Source organism: Volvox carteri, assembly GCF_000143455.1.
Source record: "Volvox carteri f. nagariensis unplaced genomic scaffold VOLCAscaffold_32, whole genome shotgun sequence".
Lineage (NCBI taxonomy): Eukaryota > Viridiplantae > Chlorophyta > Chlorophyceae > Chlamydomonadales > Volvocaceae > Volvox > Volvox carteri.
Window position 1 is genome coordinate 958,807 of NW_003307575.1, and position 12,867 is coordinate 971,673.

Consider the following 12,867-nt stretch of genomic DNA (forward strand, 5'->3'; position numbering starts at 1 on the left):
GTATGTGTATGTGTGCGCGTGTGGAGGGGGGGGAGAAGGGGGGGAGAGGCAGGGGGAGAGTTACCAGGCGATGGTGGTAAGAGGGGCGGGAAGGTTACGGCGAACAAGGCTCCCGGCAACCCTCTCCCCCCCCCCACCAGCTCCGTTGCTTACCAGCAGGTTACGTCGCGACTCGGTAGTGTTCGTGGCGTCAAACACAGCTACCTGTCCCTGATCTGTAGAGGAGTTCCAGGAAGGGGGAGGAAGCAAATGTACGAACGGATGCAACGGAAAAAAAACCAGTGTGAGCCCCCTCCCCCCCCCCCCCGGGTCCCCCTCCTCACCACTTCGCAGCCAGGCAGTCAGATCGTCCAAAGCCGCGTTGAGAGCTCTATGACGAGCCTCCAAACCAGCCTAACCATGTTTGCGTATGTATGTATGCGCATATGTATGTATGTAGGTGTTGTTTTGGGGCGCGTGGGGCGGGGGGAGGGAGCGCGTAAGGGCCGGTAAGCGGTCATGTGTTTCGGTAAGTTGGGAAGGTGCCAGTGTACGGCACCTGGACACATCGGCCGCGGCTTCGCAAAGGGTGCAAAACTCGCGGAAGGGTTTGACATGCCGACGGGGGGAAGGGGGCGGGGGGGGGGGAAAAGGCGAACCACGAGGCGGGGGGGAAAGGGGGGAGAGAAAACCACCTCCTTACGAAAACAACTCCACGCGCACACATACATACGGACTCAATCATACACTATGCACCCTCAATTCACAACATCGCAATTTCTTTCGCAACCTTCGCGCCACAGTTAAACCAACCAACCAACCAACCAACGAACTAACTGACACGCACCTCATTGGTGTGGTCAAAGAACTCCGCGTCCTGCATTTGATCGGCATGCCGCTGGCGGCGGCGGTACGACCCGACGTTGAAGTGGCGGGTGGCATGGCCCAGCCTGCGAAAAGTGAGTTACAGAAGTACAGAAGTACGAACAAAAGAATGGATGCAGGACAATACCACCAAGAGCCTTTAGAGCTGCTTCATATCTGTGTGGGGCTTATGAAAACCGATTTAAGTTAGTTAGGGGCAAATAGGTTACGAGGGCGAACCCTCGTTGTCCTCGTGCGGCCCCCATCAACGTCTTTCCATACATACGTACATACATACACGCGGACAGACGTACATACATACATACATACACGCGGACAGACGTACATACACGCGGACAGACGTACATACACACATGAGCACGCGACGGCAATTAACCCGCTGCCCTCCTTTCTGCCGCTCGCCCACACATTTATTTTGTCGCCCACAGACTGTCTTTCTTCTCCCCCACTCAGAAGCCTAAGGCTAAAGAGGTATGTGTATGTATGTATATATGTATGTATGTATGTATGTATGTATGTATGTATGTATGTATGTATGTATGTATGTATGTATGTATGTATGTTTCCCCCCCCCCCGCCCACCCACCAGTTCAGATAGCAGCAGAGCTTGTTGCAAAGAAACGTCTTGCCACGACCTGGTAAACCGACCTGACAGCAGCAGTAGCAATGGCAGCAGCAACAGTAGCAGCAGCAGACGTGTCATCACAGCAACAGTACCAGCAGCAGCAGCAGTAGCAGCAGCAGCTGCAACGGCACCTTCTCCTTCAACCCCGTTGCAATTTAATAATAATTCATCGTTTTGTGTTTTTTTGCGTCTAGTTTCGTCTGTTTGTCTAGTTTCGTCGCTCTCTCCCGCGCTCACAGACCCCCTAAGGGACCGGGGACAGCTAGCCCTCCCTGGCCCCTCCTGATTCACCAGGCTTTCTCCCCCGCCTCTCCCTTCCTCTGGTGCCTGTCTCTGGCGATCAGCTTCATTCGTCAGTGGTTCGTTTTATCCCCCCCCCACACCCACATCCACACCCACATCCACACCCACACCCACATCCACACCCACATCCACACCCACACCCACACCCACATCCACATCCACACCCACATCCACATCCACACCCACACCCACATCCACACCCACATCCACACCCACACCCACACCCACATCCACACCCACATCCACACCCACATCCACACCCACACCCACACCCACATCCACACCCACATCCACACCCACACCCACACCCACATCCACATCCCAAATCTCTAAACTATCCGCGAGAGCAAAAACCACCGTGTGTCACACCATGATGATGACCAGCTTGTTCTTTCGAACCACCGCGCCGCTGGTCCGTACTCGAGAGCAGCCCGCCGACACGCCGGCGACAACACCCGCCGCCAACGGCATCGGTGGCAAAGGCAACCCCCCAGCCGCCGCCACCGCCGCTGCCGCGGCAGCGGCGGCGCCATCCGCCGCGCCGTGGCCTCCGTCGTCTCCACTGCCGTCGCCATCACTCCCCGCCCCAACGCCGCCAGCGGCGGCAGCCGCGGCGGCAGCGCCACCGCCGCCGCCGCCACCACTGCCGTTACGACCGATGACCTCTGCCGCTGCCGCCGCCAGTGATGCTGACGCCGCCGTTGAGCCGGTAGCGGCGTCAGCGTCAGGCTCCTCTCCCTGCTGGTCCATAAGGCCCTCCATAAGGCCCTCCATGTCGCCCTCCGGCGGCTGCGGCTTCGGCATCAGCTCCACATCGCGAAAGTTGACGGCGGCGTTCGTCACCAAACCCCTCAATCGGCGGGCGAGCTCGGCTGTGGAGGGAAACAGCAACATGGAGCGTCCCAAGGACGAGCCAGAGTTTCCCCTGAGGGACACCCCGCCGTTGATACCGTTGAGGCTGACGCTGGCACTGCCTCTGGTGGTGCCGGCGGCGCCGCTGCCGCCTCCAGGATGGAAGGAGGAGGAGGATGCAACGTGAAGGGGCCCGCCACCGCCACCGCCGGGGGTGAGCTGGTTGTAGCTGGTGCTTTGTTGCGCCTCAAGTGAGTGGGCGGGGTTAGAGGCGGAGATGGGGGCAGATCTTGAGGCGAGGGAGGGAAGTAGCGCGGAATTCTGGGATTCTGGCTGTGGCTGGGATTCTGGCTGACATCCAAGAGGCGTTGTAGCTGGGTGGGTGGAGGAGGAAGGGTTTGGTAGGGGCGTGGCTAGGCCTAAGGGGCTGGGACTGTGGCGCGTGGAGGGGTTTTGGCGCAGCGGGGAGTGCGGTCCTCCTCCTTGCTGGCGAGGTGGTTGGGCCGGTGCCTCGTCCGGATTAGGCGTATGAGCTTCCGTTGAGGAAATTTCCATTTTATATTGGAATCAATTATTAGTATTGTTTTGTGCGCTGCCAGATGCACTGTGCGCCGTGCAATGGTGGCCGTAAGGACGCGATAGGGGGTCAAAGCTTAGTGCAGTTTTAGCAGCTGGATGTCGATGAAATGGTGTTAGAATTATGTCGGATCTTGGATGATGGTGTCAAGCCACGCGACCGGGAGAACCCGTCAATGACGTTGCGCCGTAGCCGCGCAAAGCTGCTGCGTTCCTTTGATCTGGTCAAAAAGCCCCCAGAAGATACTTTTTGAGCGAAGACAAGGATATATTGTGTAGCGCCTGCTTTGGGAGGACCTGTAACAGTGCGTTGTGTAACTCAAGTGTACTACTAACGCCGGCGTGTGACAAGAGCCTTCAAAGTGATCGCCAAATGTACCTCAGAACTTGTAACATATAGCGACTTCCGTAATCCAAGGAACACAAGTCACATTTAATGCAGCTAGGCCGCGGACGAGCAACACGGTCGTTATCCTAGGTTTTAACCCCTGAAGCAGATGACATACATGGGGGCATAGCAAGGTAATATAACAAACATGGCGTGTGCACATCTTGTGACGTTTTGGATTGTCACATTTTGGCAATGAGAACGGTACAGTACTGTAACCGTCAGATAATTTTTAAGAACCCTGATCCTCGAGGCGTATGCCAATTTTCCTTCGCCCCTTCAGCCGTGGCTTGCCACTTTTGTTTTCGTAACTCTGGAAAACGAGATTGCAAATCTTTACGCCCGCCAGCTGAGCTCGGCGACAGCCACAGACTTGGGGCAAAAGCCGTATGCATATGCACAACCCTCTTCGGCCTTTGGTCTTGGAGAAGGCCCTCCGGAAAGATTCCCTCAGATCTGGGATAAGCAAGACAGCGGCCGCTATGGGAAGCACTGTGGCGCAATTCGAACTAGCCCAGTAAACGCAGTCTCAATATTTTGTCCAGTCTAAGCTACGTCCCGCGCATGCAATTCTCCCTATATAAAGGCGTTTGGCAGATACTGAAAAAGCGCTCATCTATAATCCCCAGTAAAGTGATTTGCGAGCGGTCCCCCGGGGGATGCGGCTCTCTTGTGCCTCTTGACTCCCTCAATCATTGGAATTCTTGTGCTTACGTTTCGGCAGGTTGTTGTGTGACGCTTTTAGAGTCCCTAGCTGGTGTTTTATTTGTATACCGCGCCATACCATGGAAACTATCGAGATGTTTAACTACCCTGACCCTGATAGCAAACCCCCGCTGCCACCAGGCCCCTCCCCTCCCCTCCCCTCCCCCTCTCCCCCCCCGTCCCCCTCCCCCTCCCCTCCAAGGAATTAAACTCCTGTAGCTACTGATGTTGCTCTTCTAATGTCTAGCAGCAGCTGGGGTAGCTGGAAGAGCTGCTATCTATCTGTTTGTCGGACAGCCAGTCAACGACCATTCCATAATGTGTGTATGTATGCATGTATGTATGCATGTATGTATGGGAGGTCCGTAAAGAAGGATTTGCAGTTTGGGTGATGGGGGCGGCCAACACCGCCTTCTTCGTCATCCGCATCCGCATCATCTATCAGTGGCATAATCAACAAAAAAAAGTTTTGGATACGTACGTGAAACCCCCCTGTGTGTATGTGTGTATGTGTGTGACTGCGCAAGGGAAATAAAGACATACATACAGAGAGACTGTGGGATAAGGAGTTCGGTGGGAGGGTGGTGGAAGCACGTATACGTAAGGGTTTTCTGTTTTTTTTCGATCATCAGAGCTACTGGGCTCTGCGCTCTGACGCTGGCGCGCAGTTATACGCTACTACGGAGGATGCGGTCTCAGGAGGAGGGTCGACATCGTCCAACGTTAGCTTTTACATATCAACCTGTTCGCGCTGCTCATCATCTTGCTTCATCAATTAGCAAAAATTATTGATGCTAAAGAAATTGTTGATGCTACAGAATTTGGGAGGAGGCGGCGGCGGTGCTTTTCTCACTACCAACGTACGCGCACATAACCATAATAACCGCATTCACATAACCACACAACAACTAACCGCCGGCGTTGCAGCGGCAAAGCGACACAGCGAAAGCAAAGGGAGGGGAACCTGCACATAACATAAACAAATCAACCCACCGCCACACAACCAAAACACAAAATCAACGCGTTCAGTGTCGGTCGTACGAACTGCAATGAACCAACAACCAACCACCAACGAACCACACAGTGTGTATGGCAAACGTCCGTCGCCCACCGCTAGCGCGTGAGCGTCGCATGCACACCAACCAATTGCACACACACAAACACACAGACACGAATACACACGAACACACACAACACCAGGACGCAAATTCATTAACATTATCACCCGCAGCAGGATCATGAACATCAACTCATTACCATCAATTTGAAGTACCCCAGGAAATTTCCCATCGCGTCTGGAGTAACATTTCCCTTTACGTACTACGTACGGCTTTCCAGGAGATCGTACATATACTGGAAAAAAGCGAGTCGCATCTCAAACACAAATAAAGTTCAAACCAAAAATCTCAAAATGATAACTAAACCTTAGGGAACGCACAAAGCCCTCGCGACCACATGTACGCGACCACATGTACGACCAAGAAAACCAGATCCGGATCTATACCCAGAGGAACTGGGACCCGAGATGTACGGAAACACGCAGGGCCTTCAACGGCAGCCGTAGCTACTACTGCCGTAGCTACCGCTGCCGCTGTAACCGCTAATACCAGAAACCAAGCGAATGGTGTAGGAAGGTGTGTAGTAAAATTTGGCCCAACCACGAATAGCGTTGGCTGAGTTTTTGTCTGTTTATCTGTCTATCTGTCTGTCTATGTCCCTTGTCTCGTTCACGACGCCGAAGTGGAAATGGCATGAACAGACATACCGACAAACGAACAGACAGGCAAACAGACGCAAACACTCAAAGCCACACAGAAATGTAGCAGTGTGCACAAAAGGGCAGGCGCTACGTGATACGCCCCCCCGCTTGCGAACAACAAAACGAACAACAAAAAATGTGAAGACGAGTGTACTGTAAGAAAGCATCAGAGTACGGCAACACGATACGGGCAAAGCCCATCAAACTGGACGCCGTACCGTACGGCATCCCCGGTGCCGTGCCCTTCTTCATCCACACACAGCATCCTGCGCCGTGACACTGATGCAAGATCATGAGACGTCCGTACACTAATCCGTACAACCGTCCGCATACATAACGACAGGTTAGAGGTGTTATTCCTTCTACCATGTCCCAAGCATGCACATTCGTGAACACACGTACGTACATACGTACATACGCGCGTACATACAGAATATAACACACAAACACGCACGCGCGCTGCTTCACGCCACACATACACACACACACAACCCACCGTGGGGCCCATGGGAAATGCAAACACCAAGGGGGGAAAGAGAGGGGGGATCAATACCCGCCGCCTCCTGAGCACCCCAACCACCCCAACCACCAGAACAACTGCCTTGCCTTGCAGGCAAGGTCGCGCACATAGGTGGTGCGCCGCCCCCTTTCCCCCCCCCGACGGAACCTCTCTATCTCCATCTTGGTTGTCGGTTGTTTCAGTTGTTGGGTTGGGTTCAAATAATTATTGCACAACCAACAAAAACCTACTTAAACAACTAACAGCAGAGCAAGAAAATAAAATGCCGGGAAGCAAAGCCTGCCCTGCCCGCATTTCCGTACGTCCGTACACGGCAGCATGTGTCGTACATCCATCCTTCCAGAGGTGCCTTACCACTTCATCTCCATACTGCCCATTCCTGCCGTACACATGTCATCCGTACATAAACTGTCCCCTTGCCGTACAACTTGCTTAAAAGGAAGATTACAGCACCGCTGCAGTGCCTTTTTTCCCCTTCCGACGGAAAGCACTCGCACAAGCAGGTCAGGGCCGCCGTACAGCAAAAGCCCATTCTCCTTTCCCTCTGCCGTACAAAGTGGTGCACATCCAGTGGCAGCATGCTTAACGAAACGACAACATATAATTTTGGATCCGGCTCGAGCCGCCGCCGATGCCCTCTGCACATATAATTTTAGAATTGCTCATCTCCCAATTTCCGATTTACCCGGATGAACTCCCCTACAGCGAAGAAGGGGTATTTACCCCTCGGCTTTCATGCCCGAATCGCTCCTCCTCCTCGCCGCCGCCGCGGCCACGTCAGCAACCGCTCAACATCCGCCCATGCAGCGAGATGTGCCTTGATACCGTTAATGCTGCTGATGATAATATCTTCTCTTCTGCAAGGTGAGGTTGAGAATCCTCAAATCCTAAATCCCGAAAGACGCAAAGATAAAAACTTGATGATAGCATTTGATAGCAAAATATTTAAACCCCTTCCTAAAACCTGTGCATAAGCCGAGATAAGCCGCAGATGCGGGAAAAGCATTTTTTCTTCATTTCCTCGCCTCGCCTCGCCTCCCTCTCTTGACTCATCATCATCAACATCATCATCAACATCATGGCCCGACAGCTCACGATCACTCCAAAACGGTACTGCGCGTCGCAAAGAAAGACACACCAAGCTTTTAAATACTCTTCAGTGGCGGCTGCTGCTGCTGTGGGCAGTAAGCAGGTATCTAAGCAGCTAGAGCCTAGGACGGCGGTGGCAGCTACAGCCTTGTTGTGTTGGTGGTTACAGCAACTCAGCAGCAGCAGCAGCAGCAGCAGCTACTACTCGAGTAACGCACGTCGCAGCTCCGACTTCTGCTCAGGAGTTAGGTCAGATGGGAAGGAGACTTCGAAACGAACACGCAAATCCCCGCGCGCCGCCGCCGCAGCAGCAGTGGTGGCGGCGGCGGCGGCGGTAGGCGCTCCGTCCATGACGGCGGCGGCGCCGCCGCCGCCGCCCGTACGCGCGGCTTTGGCTTTGCCCGGGGGTTGAGGCATACCCTCCCCTTTAACCACGAATTCGCTAAAGGGCTGCAGGCAGGAGGGCCCTAGTTGCAGTACAATCGTACGACCGTCCAGAGTGGTGATGGCCGTGTCGCCGCCAGTTAGCGCATCCACCAAAGGTACGATAACGACCGTGTGGAGGTCGTTGCCGTGCCGTTCGTACTGCTCGTGTGCGGCCTGAGCCACCACCAGCACCATATCACCGCGGGAGCCGCAGGGGAGCTCGTCGCCCTTACCTGCATAGCGTTTACGATATAACACGAATACGGAAAGCAAACAATGCAATACTGTGTCGTACACTGTCGTACGTTGTCGTACAAAGGTCCAGGTGAATAAAAGATAGATTTGGGTGGAGGAGGGGGGGGGTTCAGACCCAACATGAGAATACAGTCACCATGACACACGTGGTGTGTTTACCCCTCCGAAGGAGCATCTTCCCCCACCCAAAGGCTTACCTAAGACCTTTAATAACCGCTTCAAACCACAAGAAACTGATAACTGCCCAACCGACCGTCAACGCACCGGGAAAGGTGACCTTCGTGCCCTCGCGCCAGCCCGGCTGTACGACAACTCGAAACAGCTCCTCCACAGACCGCCAGGCCGCACAGGCCCCGCTGACGTCACCACCGCCGCCGCCACCACTACTACCACCACCGCCAGCGGCAGGGGCAGCGGCAGCTAGCTCCACTCTAGTGGTATCCTCCGCCGCCGCTCCCAACTCGCACAGTATGCCGCCGTCAGCCGCCGTCGACGGCGGCGACGATGGCAGCCCTCCCGTCGCCGCCGGTGGCGGCTGATACACTCGCCTCGCCAGCCTCAGCTGCTTCACACAACCGCTGTACATCTCTTCCAGCGTCAACAACAGACGGTGGTACACGTCAGCTGACGCGGGCCGGCGGCCGCCGCCGCCAGGGAGACTGAAACACACGCTCCCGCCACCGCCGCCGCCGGCTGCGGCCGCAGCGGTGGAATCGCCGGACGCAGCTGACGGCGGCTGCGGCGAGATAGAATACCGATACGGCGAATGAGGATGTAGCTGCGCGTCGTTGGCACCGCCGGGTGTACGGCGCTTACCGAGAAGGCTGCCAGGGCTAGTGACTGGGCTGCTACTGCCGCCCCAGCCGCCGCCACTATCACCACCGGCGGCGGCGGCAGCAGCTGCAACAGCGGTAGCAAGCGTTGGAGGAGGGATACCAACGGCGACTGGCCGCCTAGGAGAAGACGCGGGTGCGGGCATGTCGGACATATCGTCGGATATATCGTTTCTTCCGCCGTCAGGAAGTGAGAGCAGCACCTGGGGGGAAGCGGTGACTATCGGTCGCTGTGAGACCGAGGCCGATCCCGCCTCGTGCGGTTCTTCGATCTGGGTTTCCGTTTGGAGCCGTTGAAAGGGCGACTGGTGTAACTGGGACTGGTGTACGGCACTTGGGAGAGGAATCCCAGACGACGTGGCGGCTCCGTGGCCCGTCGTTGAGGCTTGAGGGAGGTCAATGTGGGGTCGTGTGTGACCGCTGATGCCAGCTGTTCTGGAGGCGTCACTTGTCAATCCCAAGGCACCGGAGTCGTTCACCAGGTTTTCAGAGCGAGTGCAATTATGGTAGTCGGAAATTGAGGCCGAGACGGAGGTCGAGGCTGGTGAGGTACTTGGAATGCCGACAGGGCTAGAGCTGAGGTTCGTCGAGTCGACCGATGATGGCGACATGCGGGATGCAGAAGCAAAGGAGAAAGACGCGGTCCCCCAGGAGTGCAGGGTATCTCCAGAGCTGCTGCGAGACCAAAGCCCGTTACACGGAGAAAAATCTGTAGCGACCGCTCTGCGGCGCTCCTGCTGCCAACCGTTTGGATTGGTTGGCATGGCTACAGGACGCGATGCCGTGACTTCCGCAAGCGCCGCGAAGCATCCAACGAAATTGTATAGGCACCTTTTTTCGGGACAGGAGAGAGTCTCATAGGCCTCCTGGATGTTGCGGTAGAGCTCGTCGGCGTCGGCGTCAGGCGTCCGTCTTTTGTCGGGGTGGTACTGGAGACTCAGCCGCAGGTAGGCTCGACGAATTTCACCATCAGAAGCAGTAGCCCGGAGGCCGAGCAACTGGTAGTAGTTGATGCCAGACATTTTGTTCAAGCGGCTCAGAATCTTCCAAGTTGCCTACCCAACCTATCCTCTAGGCAGTCCTCGGGCACTGTCCGCAATGCGACTTACACCAATTATCGTTCTTTGACATAAGCGCATTCCAAGGTACTCTGGTATGTTGACCGCCCTGGTAGACCTAGCGATGAATCCTTCCCGCAACGATATCAAAAGCCGTCCATCATTAACGGTGAAACGTTGAAGGAGATTTCGAAAGACTTTCCTATCATGAATCCTGCGCAGGAAGCATGGTTGGCGAATCCTCAGTCCTGAATACGACACGTCGGGAGAGTTCGAAGATGGAGATTGTTCCAGGAAACCTGCACTGACTTACTAGTACTCTCAAGCAATTTGGTACATGTTTGCTCGGCTGTAAGCGTTATTCAAGGATTCTTTATCGTCTATTTTCCTGAAGCAGCAGAGGATAGAATCGTGAAGCCCTCCCCCGTCGAACAGGGAAGACCTTGGCTAAGCCCCTTATTTCAGCCTTCCGAGCCTTTCACTAAAGGCCCTGATCACTGAAACAATTCATGGATCAGTCAGGAAGCAAAGCATCGACCCAATTTCTTAACCCGGAATTCTCATTGCTGACGCGCGGGTTCCCCGAAAAGCCATGCGCGCGAATCCCTGAGCGCAAAAACGAAACAAAGCCTCCTCAACTCTCCCCAGGTGGTCTTGTCAGGTCTAACCTGCGGAACACAGGACCGCACATACGCAACAGCCTGCTACCTTTGGCATCCCCTTACCAGGTGGTACGAGCCCGGATACCCTAAAACCCAAGGTCTTCAGGTCGTACGGAAGCGTGGGCACACACACGCACACACAGACCACAGAGTCTTCTCCTTCGCGCTTTCGCCTGTCTGTCCCTGGCCTTGTACGCACGTATGTCCCTGGCCATGATATGTGGGACAGGGGGGTGTATCTTCGCCCGTGGCAGCTACCCGGCGAAACCCTGCCTTCCCCGGTATTTCGGGGCACCCTCATCCAGTCACCCTAGTCAACTTCTCAGTGGATCGCTCAGGTTCCGCACCCACCACCAGCATCCAACGGAATCTGCCGGGTCGACAGCGGCCCAACTCCATTCCTGGTCGGCTCGCAGGTTAACTTTATCCCAGGTCACCACCGTCCATCAACTAGGGGCGCAACGCCTTCCACCTTCGGAAGGACTTTGACCCTAACGGGTATCGATCCCGGAATCTCCCGGGGGCAATGGTCGCGCGTTACCAGTAGTGCCTAAACCTAGAAATACGTATGTACGCATACCCTGGCCTTGTTCCCTGGCATCGTATGTATATCTGTCCCGTCTGGTGCGGTACGTGCTTCTGGTACGTTGTCCCCTTTCCTTACTATGTTGTTTCTCCTCTGGCCCAGCCCAGGGAGGGAGCAGTTATAGGGTTGCTGCAGGGCGGCTTTGTGGTTTGTTAGCAGCTCTCTTTGCGCTGTTCTTCTTCGGAAGGTTTCCCTAGGATCGTTTGCCGCGACAGTCGAACCTCCCCCGTCCGGGACACCCCAGCCGTCTTTTCCACTTGGTTTCTCTTTTGAACCGGAGGGGTCCGGATCTCAGAGGGTCTCTGCCCTAGCTAAATATGGGTGAGAGCGGCTTTCAGTCGGGACTTGAGAGCCCCCGTCGTGCCGTGTCGGGAGCACACAACACTATACCCGTCTCTTTCTCTTTCTCTGCGCAGAAAGACACTTTTCGATTCCCACTCCCAACTCCCACACGGCGGCGGTATCATCAACCCCCTCTTCCCCCAAAAAAACACCGTTCATGCCGCGGAAATGGGCATACACACTCTTCTCCCCTCAGGCCTCTCACCCCAGGGCAATACCGTAATCGAAGCGTCAAAGCATCATGTACAGTCATATACCGCGTCCGTTACCTTATCAGGACTTGCGCACTTGCACACATAAAGAAAATATAATAGTAACCATGATGCCTTCTGGCAAATGCCGGCTTCACTTTATGCATTAATAATGTGTTAATTGAGACCTGAAGGGGAAAGATGATGCATCCGTGGGGGCAGCGTGCATAATGGTGCCGTACCCCGCCAGCTACAGCCCAGTTGACAAACCACAAGCTGCCGTAGCTGCCAGCGATGTTGGTCACGCTTGTAATGCTGCAGCTGCCGGCGTTTTGCGTTGCTGTGCTGCTGCTAATAATCATGACGATGGCAGTCACGACGATGCTGATGCTGATGACGATGGTGCAGGCGGTGATGTTGGAAATAAAGTTGGAGCCACCCAATCCAGAGGCCCCACCAAGAGGCGGGAGTTGTGTGGCGCATGTGGGGCACCACCACCATCCACCCCATCACCACCACCATCACCATCACCACCATCACCACCACCACCGCTATCACCCAAGTAACCCGCACAAACCCCCGCTCTCACCTCACACTACCCTAACCACAACCCCAAAGCCACCACCGCCTCCCTCGCTCTGCTCATTTCTTGGTCAGTATTTTTAATTTACTGTTGTGTCCTCATCCTCATTTTCCCCCGCCCGCGCGCAACGCGTTTGGCCGCCGCCGCCGTCAGGCACCGCTGCAGCGGCGGCGGCGATGGTGGTAACGGCGGCGGCGGCGGCCACAGTGGTTCACCGTACTATTCTGGTCCCGGTCCTCGTCCTCGCCTC

The 12,867-nt window shown here is 55.3% G+C and overlaps 3 protein-coding genes across 3 annotated transcripts in view; all 3 read right to left on the reverse strand.

Annotated features, from left to right (window-relative positions):
• Positions 1-3,616, reverse strand: part of VOLCADRAFT_105711 (uncharacterized protein) — a gene marked incomplete at both ends in the record, with an annotated part of 9,074 nt that extends 5,458 nt beyond the window's left edge. The window contains 5 exons of the mRNA XM_002952845.1: positions 154-215; positions 324-393; positions 827-877; positions 2,162-3,077; positions 3,600-3,616. Of these exons, the coding sequence (XP_002952891.1) occupies positions 154-215; positions 324-393; positions 827-877; positions 2,162-3,077; positions 3,600-3,616 (1,116 nt within the window). The remainder of the gene's footprint in view (positions 1-153; positions 216-323; positions 394-826; positions 878-2,161; positions 3,078-3,599) is intronic.
• A 4,266-nt stretch (positions 3,617-7,882) lies between these two features.
• dnj41 (molecular chaperone) lies at positions 7,883-10,217 on the reverse strand (the record flags this gene model as incomplete). The annotated part of the gene is made up of 5 exons (XM_002952846.1): positions 7,883-8,022; positions 8,101-8,340; positions 8,627-8,718; positions 8,905-9,173; positions 9,984-10,217. 5 exons carry the CDS (start codon positions 10,215-10,217, stop codon positions 7,883-7,885), a joined length of 975 nt encoding a protein of 324 aa, XP_002952892.1.
• A 2,484-nt stretch (positions 10,218-12,701) lies between these two features.
• Positions 12,702-12,867, reverse strand: part of VOLCADRAFT_93591 (uncharacterized protein) — a gene marked incomplete at both ends in the record, with an annotated part of 8,030 nt that continues 7,864 nt past the window's right edge. Inside the window, one exon of the mRNA XM_002952847.1 lies at positions 12,702-12,776. Coding sequence (XP_002952893.1) covers positions 12,702-12,776 — 75 coding nt within the window. The remainder of the gene's footprint in view (positions 12,777-12,867) is intronic.